Source organism: Triticum urartu, chromosome 2 (assembly GCF_003073215.2).
Source record: "Triticum urartu cultivar G1812 chromosome 2, Tu2.1, whole genome shotgun sequence".
In the NCBI taxonomy this organism is placed as follows: Eukaryota; Viridiplantae; Streptophyta; class Magnoliopsida; order Poales; family Poaceae; genus Triticum; species Triticum urartu.
Genome location: NC_053023.1, coordinates 382,453,770 through 382,464,756, shown reverse-complemented (window position 1 = coordinate 382,464,756; position 10,987 = coordinate 382,453,770). Strand labels below are relative to the sequence as shown.

The following is a 10,987-nucleotide window of genomic DNA, read 5'->3' as shown; positions in this document are numbered from 1 at the left end:
TGCACAACATGTATGTTTCAGAAACTATAGCCCTTTTTTTTCAGGCCATTGCAACAGAACACATATTTTAGGAACATGGCCCCAGTTGCAGAAGCGCGACATAGACGATCACCAACGGATCCACGATGTAAGTGCTACACAGAGCGGCGAGAGAGCTAGGGGACAGTGCAGAGACATGGCCGCGACGCGTTGGGAGCAACCTGTTCCTAACCTCGACCAACACAAAGTCAATGAGGAAGTCGCCGGCCACGCCATCTCTCGCCCCCGCCTCCTCACCAGTGCCCACTCCTACTCCGGCTGGTGCGCCTCAAGGTGACAACCCCATTCGTCGTCTGAATGCACGGGAACCAGCCTCCCTGGTCCTTGACAGTGTCCCGGCTAGGAGGGCTCTCACCACGCCGTCTCCTGGCCAGGTGGCCCGGGTCGAGGACCCCCATGTCGGTTCACTAGTGGGCCACGTCGAGCGGTCCATGGCATATGAAAGGAAGGCTCTTAAAGACTTGGCGTATACTTCAAGATATTAGAAGTCGTCTACTACACGTTCTCCTTATACGTAATCGACTAGAATGTAACCCTAGACCCTCCAGTACCTATATAAACCGAGGGGTAGGGCTCGTAGACAACACACAAGGATCTCGAGATAGATCATGTGTACGTTGTACTCTACCCCAAAATAATAAAACACAAGCATGATGTAGGGTTTTATCTCTGGGGAGAGCCCGAACCTGGGTAAGAACTTGTGCCCCTATTACCAACGTGTCAAGACCCTTAGTTCGAGACCCCCTACCCGAGATCCGTCGGATTTAATTCTGTCAATCCTCACCAACGGCCTCCCTATCGGTGCAGACCCCCCTCCCCAATTTTCAGCTGGGTGGGGTCCAGCCCTCCCCATTAACCCAATTACGATTTGTCACTTCAAATGTACCCCATGAAGGTCTGTTGATGTAGCAAAGCTCCTCCCTCGGTGTGCAAGAGACCCCATGTTGTGCAAACGATTGCAACAAGGGTCACGTTGCAAAACTAGGCTATGGTTTGGGTTGCTTCGGGTGTATGATCAAAGGCGGTCGTATGGTAGCGGAGGGGGTCGACGCGCGCGCAGAGATCAGCGGGGCGAACACAAGTGTTTCCGTTCAGTTAGGGGGCACAGAAGCAGACCTTTACGTTTTCATGTCCAATATCCAAGCCCGTTTTTACCAAGGAGAGCTTGGAGTTTTCTACTGGTTGTACCATCACCGGCACCGTCAAGAGATACAATCAAGAGCGCAGCTGGCAAAAAGTTACAAATAACAGCAAAAATCTTGCAGTAGCCCCCTAAAACTGTAACTTTTGGCAGCAAACTGTCCGGTAAGATCCAGGGTTTATACCAGTGCTGTCAGTAACGAACTGTAACTTTGGCAGACAAAGCACATACTGTAGATTACTAGAGGCGTGTCCCTAAACAACTCGGCCGTCGCGCCATTGGACGCGCGTGCGGACAGGACACCCAGCCGCCCTTGCAATTTCGTCACCTTCGTCTTCCTCCTCCTCCTCCCCGTCCCTTTCTCCTCGACGAAACATGTCGCCATTAGATGCGACTTGTTAGTGCACCCACTACATATATAACAAAGCTGCAGTCACCAATCGAGCTGCATCATTTGGTAGGGAGAGCTTAGAAGGAGGAGGAGAGCATATACCTACGTTTGTCTGTCTGGCCAACCAAGGAGGGAGGGAGGATGCAGAGGTACACCACTAGGGACATATGGGAGATGGAGGACCGCCAGAGCCCGCGCATGGGGTGCAGCGTCGTCCTCGGCGTTGACGGCGGCGCCAGCAACACCGTCTGCGTCTGCATCCCGGCCGCCATGCCCTTCGCCGACCCGCTCCCCGTCCTCGCCCGCGCCGTCGCCGGATGCTCCAACCAGAACTCCGTAGGAGGTACGCGTACCACCACCACCTCCACCTGCCATCCAACGATCACATCAACGCTGCCCTGGCCTGGCCCTGGCCTGGATTCCACCTGATAAATTCTTTGGCTTGAAATTCTTCAGAGGACAAGGCGAGGGAGACGCTGGAGCGAGTGATGGCGCAGGCTCTCCACAAGGCTCGCCGGAGACGATCAAACGTGAGCGCGGTCTGCTTGGCCGTAGCCGGCGTCAACCACCCCATCGACCAGCACAGAATGCTGGACTGGCTCAGGTGCTTATCTGTTACCTGCTGCCAAGAAATCCGCAGGAGAAGCTGAATTAACTCTGAAATTAACTTCCAGGGAGATTTTCCCGAGCCATGTGAAGCTGTTCGTGGAGAACGACGCGGTGGCGGCACTGGCCAGCGGCACCATGGGCAAGCTCCACGGCTGCGTGCTCATCGCAGGGACAGGGACCATAGCCTACGGTTTCACCAGCGACGGCAGGGAAGCTCGGGCAGCTGGTGCAGGGCCGGTGCTAGGTGACTGGGGCAGGTTAGACACACACACCTCTAACTTCTTCTGTCTTTAACTCCATGGTACTATTATCTTTTAAGCGGAGGAAACTGGTTGAGAAGCAACTACTGAAGCTGATTTCTGATTGTTGCGGCACTATATATTGCAGTGGCTATGGGATTTCAGCACAAGCATTGACAGCAGTTGTGAGGGCCTATGATGGCAGGGGTCCTGAAACACTACTCACAAACAACATCCTTGACTTCCTTGGACTCGCATCGCCGGATGAACTCATAGGGTAAATCTCCTTTTCAATCGATTAGCTTGTTTTATTTTACTTGCTGTGAAAACAAGTGGAAGTCTGTTTCAGTTACTTGGCGCTTACAGAGTTCGGTTACCAATTGAAAAAACCCTACTCAAATATTCATCTGCTGACATTATGTGAGCTGAAGCATAATGTTAACTAGGAGTGAAGAGAGCACAGAATGAAAAACTGCAATAATGTGCTACCATGAAAATTGCAACAACTGCTTACCTGTTCACTTTTTTCATGACAGTTGGACATATGAAGATCAATCTTGGGCGCGCATTGCTGACATTCTCCCTGTTGTGGTAGAATCTGCCGAAGCCGGCGACGAAGTAGCAAACAAGATCTTGCACAATTCAGTTGGTGAACTAGCTTCCAGTGTCAAGGCTGTAGTGCAGAGACTTGCGCTGAGTGGGGAAGGTGAAATAGGAACTTCCTTCTGAATGACATGTATAACAGGCCTTGCCACAAACATATAGGCTACTTGCCATAAAAATAGCAAATACTTCCTCCGTCCCATAATGTAAGATGTTTTTTGACACTACACTAGTGTCAAAAAACGTCTTATATTATGGGACGGAGGGACTAGAAAATAAATTTGTTGTCCTCACAAAAAAAACAACTTCTGAATACTCTGTATTTGCTTTGCCCCAGGAACAAAGGTTTCAACATGTTTCTGACCTTCTAATTTTGCAGATGGAAAAGATCTATTTCCACTTGTTATGGTCGGCAAAGTTCTTGAGGCAAACCAGAGGTGGGACATTGGTAAGGAAGTGATAAGTTGTGTTACCAAGACATATCCAGGGGCATATCCAATACATCCCGAGGTGAACCAAACTATAAACTCACTGTGGGTCTACCATAATGCCTAGTTGGAAATATTCTGCCGATTCCGCCATTTTTTATTAAATGATTGATGTGAAGAAACATTTCAGAGACGATTGTAGTTGCATTAGGAATAAAGTTAAGGATTGGTTTCAAAAGTTGACGAAATGGTGATCCAAACTAATTCTCATAGAAAACTTATGTATGTTTCTACCTGCAGGTGGAACCAGCTGTTGGTGCAGCATTACTAGCATGGAATGCTATAGCAAGTGAATTGGATGGTGATCTTAGGGCTGCTGCTTAAAGTGCTCAGCACTTATTTCTCCTACCATATTCATGTAAATTATGTTTGTGTCACACTATCACCTAGTGTTTTGCATTTGTTTTAGCAAGTTATTTTGAATGTGTTGTAATGTCTTCAAGAAGGTTTATGTCACAAATATGCGAAAAGGGAAAGAAAGAATACTAGTTTAGCTGAAAGTTTTTTCGACAGAAAAGGTACAATAAAAAAAGAAATGAAGATGCTTATGTCCTCTGTGAGATCTTGCTCCGAAATGACCTGAAGTTCAGTATGACACTGCTGAAAGATACTCCCTCCGTCCCAAAATAAGTGTCGCTGACTTGGTACAACTTTGGGTGGTTCACAAATAAGACCAGTAAGCATAACACCACTTGACTCAGATTGAGACAAATGTTGCTCAAGCAAACATGACTGCAGTGACTAGTACACACAAACAGAACATAACATTTATATCCCATGTAGAGTGGAAATGACTAACAAAAATGCTAATTAGAGGGCGCTACTTTCAACAGTCATCAGCCGCCAAGAATTCTTGCAACAAAATACTTTACCCGGATGCCTGACAGAGAGACATATAGGTTCCCCGCAAAAAAAAGAGAGACATATAGGTACTTCAAAGTGAACAAAATAAGCCAAATGGCAGGCACTTGCCTCAAATGCGGTCAACTATTGCTCAGGCAAACATCAAAACAATGGCAGTCATATCAATCAACCACATACATTGCTCAGGTACATGTTAACCATGTAACTTCAACAACTTATTAATAAATAAAAAAGTACTTCAATAATGACTAACAACTAGACAACTGGATACATTTCGAAATAGAACCATTTCTTGAAAAAATAGCTTCCCCCATAATCATCCAAGATGGTACATCAGTATATTACATATAGGATTATTATGGCCATTAGTAAAACTAGAATTTTAATAAAAAGGGGGGAAAAACTAAGGTACACCACGTTTATGTACCTTGATGTTAGGGGAAAAAACTACAGGATAAACAATACATTTCATATAAGAACACCATCATGTATATAAAAATTGCTGGCAAAAATACTATCACCCTCACATATTATATGAATTAAGCATGCCGTAAATGTCATTCAATATTCCCCCGCAAAAAGATGACATTCAATATTCACTTATACATACACAATACAATATGTGAATATACCATCTGCAGAGTGGCAAACTATGAAACAACTGAACAAAGTATTCACATTTTGTTTAGCCATATGTGTATAGAAATCAGAAAGCTATGCGCAGTGCACCTAGCTTCTATTTATAACCCCCGGCTTGACACCCAGAACTTCGTATGTCTATCGATTTGCATAGCCAATTTGGGCAGATACTTTTAGTAGGATATTGTTTACTCCATCATGACATCAATAGCTTTCTACCACCTCCTAAGCCTCTCCCAACAAAATTTAGAACCTACATTATCTGCGAAATGCCAAAGGTAATCAATAGTAAGCACCGATCAGCCTTCATACACATAATCAGTTGTGATGGAACATAAATGATGAGATAATGACTAAAATTTAGAGCAGTAGTTTATTAGAACTTGAGTCCCATGTGTCAAATGTCTAACCCTAGAGGCAGAGCCAGAAAAAATTTGATTTGGGGGGGGGGGGGAGGAGGACTGAGGCTAAGGTTGGGGAGGGCCAAACACTGAAAAAATGAGCTTTTAGCAGCAAATGATCACTAAACATGTACTGTTATAAGAAAATTAGTAGTAGTAAATCATTGATGTTGGGGGGGGGGGGGGCTGCTGGTCCCACTGTCTCCGCCACTGTGTAACTAAGGCAGTGATACATTGTCTATTCAAAAAGTGTGGCACTGAGAAGGGGGGGGGGGGGTTCTTCGAGAAAGCACAAAAGCCTTGTCTTTGGATTCATTGATAGAAGAAGAGTTTATACAGGAAAACAGACGAGCACACCCGTTGTTACAACACAACACCACTAAACACCAGCCGTATAAACAGTCGAGAGCAATGCAGCTAGGCCGCTCGCGCCCACCATCACCCAATGTCTGGCTTCCATCCTAATTGTGTCAAGAAGGCTAGATAGGATGAGTTGGGCGCTGATGAAGATGACTGCATTGTGGTGCTTCTAGATGCACCAAGCCACCAGCATGATGGCAGTATGTGCCCTTTCGGGCCGAGGTCTGGAGTGAGAGGCAAGTAGCCAGCCACCAGTCCACGAAGGCATCCCCTGCCTCGGGAGGTCGAGCCGTCAATCGGACCTAGGAAAGCACCTTGTCTCCATAGTCTGATTCCCTGCCACACCAAGTGCGTGAAGGAGCAGCCTGTGAGTGTTGAAATATATTGCCTGCCTCTCTACATCAGTTCGGACTTTTGAATGAACTGGCTGGAGCATGAATTCAAATGGTATCAGAGCCAAGAGATCTTGAGTTCAAGACTCTGCCAACACAGTATTAAATAAAAAATATTCTGCAGCCATTGATCCCACGTCTAAGGACTAAAATAGCCTAGACGTGAGGGGTGTTAAGCTTCATGCGCTAGCCAACGCAACCAAAAGTCCGAACTGGTGGAAAGGGCTAGGCAATCCACATATACACTTTAACACCTCGTCTCACATGTGACGCGGGAAGTCAACACGTGGATAGACTCAGAGGTATGGATCAAGAGGCCTATATGTGGACACAAATGGGGGCAGCAACAATTTTTGGATAAATTGCGAAAGTCAGGACTTGAACTCAAGACCTTAGCTCTGATCCATGTTAAGCTTCATGCACTAACCAACACAACCAAAAGTCCAAACTGATGGAAAGGGCTAGGCAATCCACATATACACTGCAACAAGGGGGAGTGTTGAAATATATTGCCTGCCTCTCTACATCAGTTCGGACTTTTGGATGAACTGACCGGAGCATGAATTCAATAGTGAGGAGATAAGCCTGTTAGATGTGTATAGTCCCTTTTCTGTATATCTCTATTGTATAAGGGGTTTCCTGCACTTTATCGCACATGTATATGTATTGGCCTTTGGCCCTCAGTGAATGCCAATTGCTCATTATCCAACATGGTATCAGATGCCAGGCTAGCCACTTCCTCCCGCACGCTGCAACTCCGTGCACTCCGTACCTAGCCTGCCCGCCGCCTGCTGTCTCCGACCGTCGCCGGCCGCCTGCTCCCTTGCCTCTCCACATCCAGCTTCTGCCTCCTCTCAGCTCCTCACCGTCTGGACGCTCTAGCCACCTCCGCTCCCGTTCGGATGTTGCAGCCGCTGCCGGGGCTCGCCCTGCCGTCGCCGGGGCCCGTCCGGCCGTCACCGCCCCCGGCCTCTCCATCTGCCGCCGAGGCCCATCTGGCTGCAGCTCCTCCTGACCTCCCCAACAGCTCATACGGCCGCAGCTCCTCCCGGCCTCCCCAGTCGCTCGTCCAGCCTCCGCTGCTTCTCCTTGGCTCGTCAGGCTGGCCGCTACCACCGTAGCCCCCGCTCAGATGCTTCCCCCGGCTGCTTCCCGCTAGCGCTCGCTCGAGGGTGGAGCGTCTGCCCCGATCCAGATCGGGTCTTCTGTCTGTTGACCAAAAAAAAGGGCAGAAGCAGCAGAGAGACTTCCTCATGTCCTCTTCGGGCTATGTCGCGGTCCCTCGGTGCTCGGTGATCTTCGATGGCACCAACTATGCAGAGTTTGCAGGGTTCATGCGTATCCATATGCGCGGTCTTCTTCTGTGGGGTGTTCTCTCTTGCGAGGTCCCCTGTCCGCCATGCCCTGTTGCTCCTGTGGCTCCTACCCCGCCGGTGTCGCCGGTCCTTGCTGCTGATGCTTCTCAGGCTGATCGAGATGCAGCCAAGGCGCTCAATGATGGTGCGGTTGATGCTTATGAACAGCAGGTATCTGCCTATTCAGATGCTCTTTCTGTCTACCGGGATGATCTGTCTGCTTACACTCAGTGGTGCAATGATGATGCCTGTGCTGCTGCTGTTCTCACTGTGAGTGTCCTCCATCAGTTTGCTTCGGAGTTCATGGGCCTCGGCACAGCTGCAGCGATGTGGTCTTATCTCTGTCAACGCTATCAGCCCTCTGGTGATGCTTTTTACTTATCTGTGGTGCGTCAGGAGCACGCTCTTCAGCAGGGTGACTCATCTATTGAAGAGTTCTACACACAGAGTTCTGTCATTTGGCGCCAGCTTGACTCTCTTCGGACAGTTGTTTGTGGATCTTGCCGCTGCTGTCAGACTATGCGGTCCGACTTGGAGTTTCAGCGTGTCCATGAGTTCTTATCTCGCCTCTGCTCCGACTTTGAGCCTCGACGTGCTCACTTGCTTGCTCGTTGCCGTGTTCCTATCTCGGAGGTACTTGCTGAGCTTCGTGCTAAGGAGACCCTCCTTCGTTCTGCTGGGTTGCTTGCGGTTCCTTTTGTGTTGGCTGCCTGAGCTCCTGTGTCGTCTGCTCGTCCCACTGCTCCACCGCTCCTGCCCACACCTTCAGGGGGGTGGGTCGCCCTCCATATGTTGAGAAGGGACGGTCGCACCGTGACACCTTCTCTGACTACTGCTCCAGGCCAGGTCACCCAGAGTCTGATTGTGGCCGGAAGCAGCGAAACCAGAGGCGCTCCTCTTCCAGTGGTACTCTTGTGTCGTCATCTACTCCGTCACTCATTGACTAGGACATTGTGCGGCTCAAGCGCCTTCTAGCTTCCTCCGGTTCTTCATCGATGGGTTCTGCGGCTGCTGTGACTGCTTTCACCACTTCATCACCGCGGGCATCTACACCGTCAGGTACATCTTCGTGGGTTCTGGACTCTGGAGCTTCCTTTCATATATCCTCTGATTCTTCAGCTTTGTCTTCTCTTCGCCCTCTTGATTTTCCTATTAATGTTCTTATTGCCGATGGCACATCTCTTCCTGTTGCTAGTCGTGGTATTCTTTCCACTCCATCCTTTTCTGTTCCTAATGTTTCACATGTTCCTCGCCTTACCATGAGATCTTTTTTCCACTGCCCAACTTACTGATTCTGGTTGTCATGTCATTCTTGATACCGACTCTTGCTCCATTCAGGATCGTCGCACCAAGGTTTTGGTTGGTGCTGGCCCCCGGCGCCGTGAGTTAGAGGGCCTTTGGGAGGTTGACTGGCTTTGTGTTCCTTCCGCTGCCACCACTTCTGCCAGCTCTCATGCTCTTGCTGCCTCTTCGTTTGCGTCCTTCCAGCAGTGGCATCATCGCCTTGGTCACATATGTGGCTCTCGCTTGTCATCATTAGTGCGTCAGGGCCTCTTAGGGTCTGTATCTGGAGATGTTTCTTTACATTGTAATGGTTGTAGACTTGGCAAACAGACCCAGTTACCTTATCCTACTAGTCAGTCGGTATCTCAGCGTCCTTTTGACTTAGTTCATTCTAATGTCTGGGGTCCTGCTCCCTTTGATTCGAAAGGTGGTCATCGCTACTATGTTTTGTTTATTGATGATTTCTCTCGCTACACTTGGCTCTACTTCATGAAATCTCGTAGCGAGGTTCTCTCTATATACAAACGATTTGCTGCCATGGTTCACACCCAGTTTTCCACATCTATTCGTACTTTTCGTGCTAACTCTGTTGGAGAGTATATCTCCCAGCTATTGCATGGTTTTCTCGCGGAACAGGGTACTCTTGCCCAGTTCTCATGTTCTGGTGCTCATGCTCAGAATGGCGTTGCAGAACGTAAGCATCGTCATCTGCTTGAGACGGCTTGTGCGCTAATGATTGTCGCTTCCCTTCCACCCCACTTTTGGGCCGAGGTTGTTTCTGCATCCACCTATCTCATCATCATTCAGCCATCGACTGCTCTGCAGGGTGGTATTCCTATGGAGTGTCTCACTGGTCGTTCTCCTGACTACTCAGCTCTTCGTATGTTTGGATGTGTGTGCTATGTCCTTCTTGCCCCGAGAGAACGCACCAAACTGACTGCTCAGTCGGTTGAGTGTGTTTTTGTTGGCTACAGTGTTGAGCACAAGGGCTATCGCTGTTGGGATCCTGTTGGTCGTCGCTTGCGCATCTCGCATGATGTGACTTTTGACGAGTCTCGTTCTTACTACCCACGTCCTTCTTCCTCGAGCTTCTCTGTGGACGATATTTCTTTTCTTCTCCTTCCCGATACACCCTGCTATGTGCCTCATGTTTCACCCCTTCCTCCGGCACCTCTCTTTCATTCTCATTCACCACCGACACCCTCTTCCCCATCCTCCTCCTCCACCTCTCATCATCTCCAGTCCGTCACCCTTTCTCACCGTTTCCTCTTCACTATACTCGCCGCCCTCGTATTGAGGATGCTTCCCCTGATGCGTCTTCCACCTCTGGTGCGTCTCCCTTCACGCCTCCCCCGGTTCATAACCTCCGTGCTCGGCCTCGCCCCCCGCCTGATCGCTATTCTCCTGATCGGTACGGCCTCTCTGTTATTGCTGAGCCCACTTCCGATCGGACTGCCATGACTCAGCCTGAATGGCAGCTTGCGATGGCCGAAGAGCTTGCTTCCCTTGAGCGCTCTGGCACATGGGATCTGGTTTCCCTTCCTTCCAGTGTTCGTCCCATCACCTGCAAGTGGGTATACAAGATTAAGACTCGCTCCGATGGTTCTCTTGAGCGCTACAAAGCTCGACATGTGGCCAATGGCTTTCAGCAGGAGCAGGGACCCAATTATGATGAGACATTTGCTCCTGTGGCCCACATGACCATTGTCCGCACTCTCCTTGTTGTGGCTTCTGTTCGTCATTGGTCTATCTCTCAACTTGATGTCCAGGACGCCTTTCTCAATGGTGAGTTGCGTGTGGAGGTTTATATGCAGCAACCACCGGGGTACTATGCTCCTGATGGTATGGTCTGTAGACTTCGCCGCTCCCTCTATGGTCTTAAATAGGCCCCTCGCGCCTGGTTCGAGCGTTTCACCTCTGTGGTGACTGCCGCTGGTTTCTTGCCCAGTGATCATGATCCCGCGTTGTTTGTTCACACGTCTCCTCGTGGTCGGACTCTGCTCCTTCTCTATGTTGATGACATGATCATCACTGGTGACAACTCTGACTACATTGCCTTTGTTAAGGCACGCCTTCGCGACCAGTTCCTCATGTCTGATCTTGGTCCACTTTGATATTTTCTTGGGATTGAGATCTTCTCAACCTCTGATGGCTTCTACATCTCCCAGGAAAAATACATTCA

At 49.1% G+C, this 10,987-nt stretch overlaps 2 protein-coding genes across 2 annotated transcripts; one reads left to right on the top strand and one right to left on the bottom strand.

The window, feature by feature from the left end:
- The first annotated feature begins 1,601 nt into the window (after positions 1-1,601).
- On the top strand, positions 1,602-4,740 carry LOC125537427 (N-acetyl-D-glucosamine kinase-like). The gene is made up of 7 exons (XM_048700741.1): positions 1,602-1,914; positions 2,028-2,175; positions 2,246-2,437; positions 2,568-2,696; positions 2,956-3,125; positions 3,402-3,532; positions 3,751-4,740. Exons 1-7 carry the CDS (start codon positions 1,713-1,715, stop codon positions 3,832-3,834), a joined length of 1,056 nt encoding a protein of 351 aa, XP_048556698.1. The 5' UTR covers positions 1,602-1,712; the 3' UTR covers positions 3,835-4,740.
- A 164-nt stretch (positions 4,741-4,904) lies between these two features.
- LOC125537428 lies at positions 4,905-10,843 on the bottom strand (the record flags this gene model as incomplete). Its single annotated transcript, XM_048700742.1, is given in 1 exon segment — positions 4,905-10,843. A coding segment is annotated over 1 exon segment (782 nt), but the record flags the coding sequence as incomplete, so codon positions are not given.
- Positions 10,844-10,987: the final 144 nt, after the last annotated feature.

Bases quoted from the DNA above. Each gene is read 5' to 3' on its own strand.
- LOC125537427 (XM_048700741.1), top strand. From the start codon at position 1,713: ATGCAGAGGTACACCACTAGGGACATATGGGAGATGGAGGACCGCCAG. The intron at 1,915-2,027 runs GTACGCGTACCA...GAAATTCTTCAG, and splicing joins CAACCAGAACTCCGTAGGAG to AGGACAAGGCGAGGGAGACG. The intron at 2,176-2,245 runs GTGCTTATCTGT...ATTAACTTCCAG, and splicing joins AGAATGCTGGACTGGCTCAG to GGAGATTTTCCCGAGCCATG.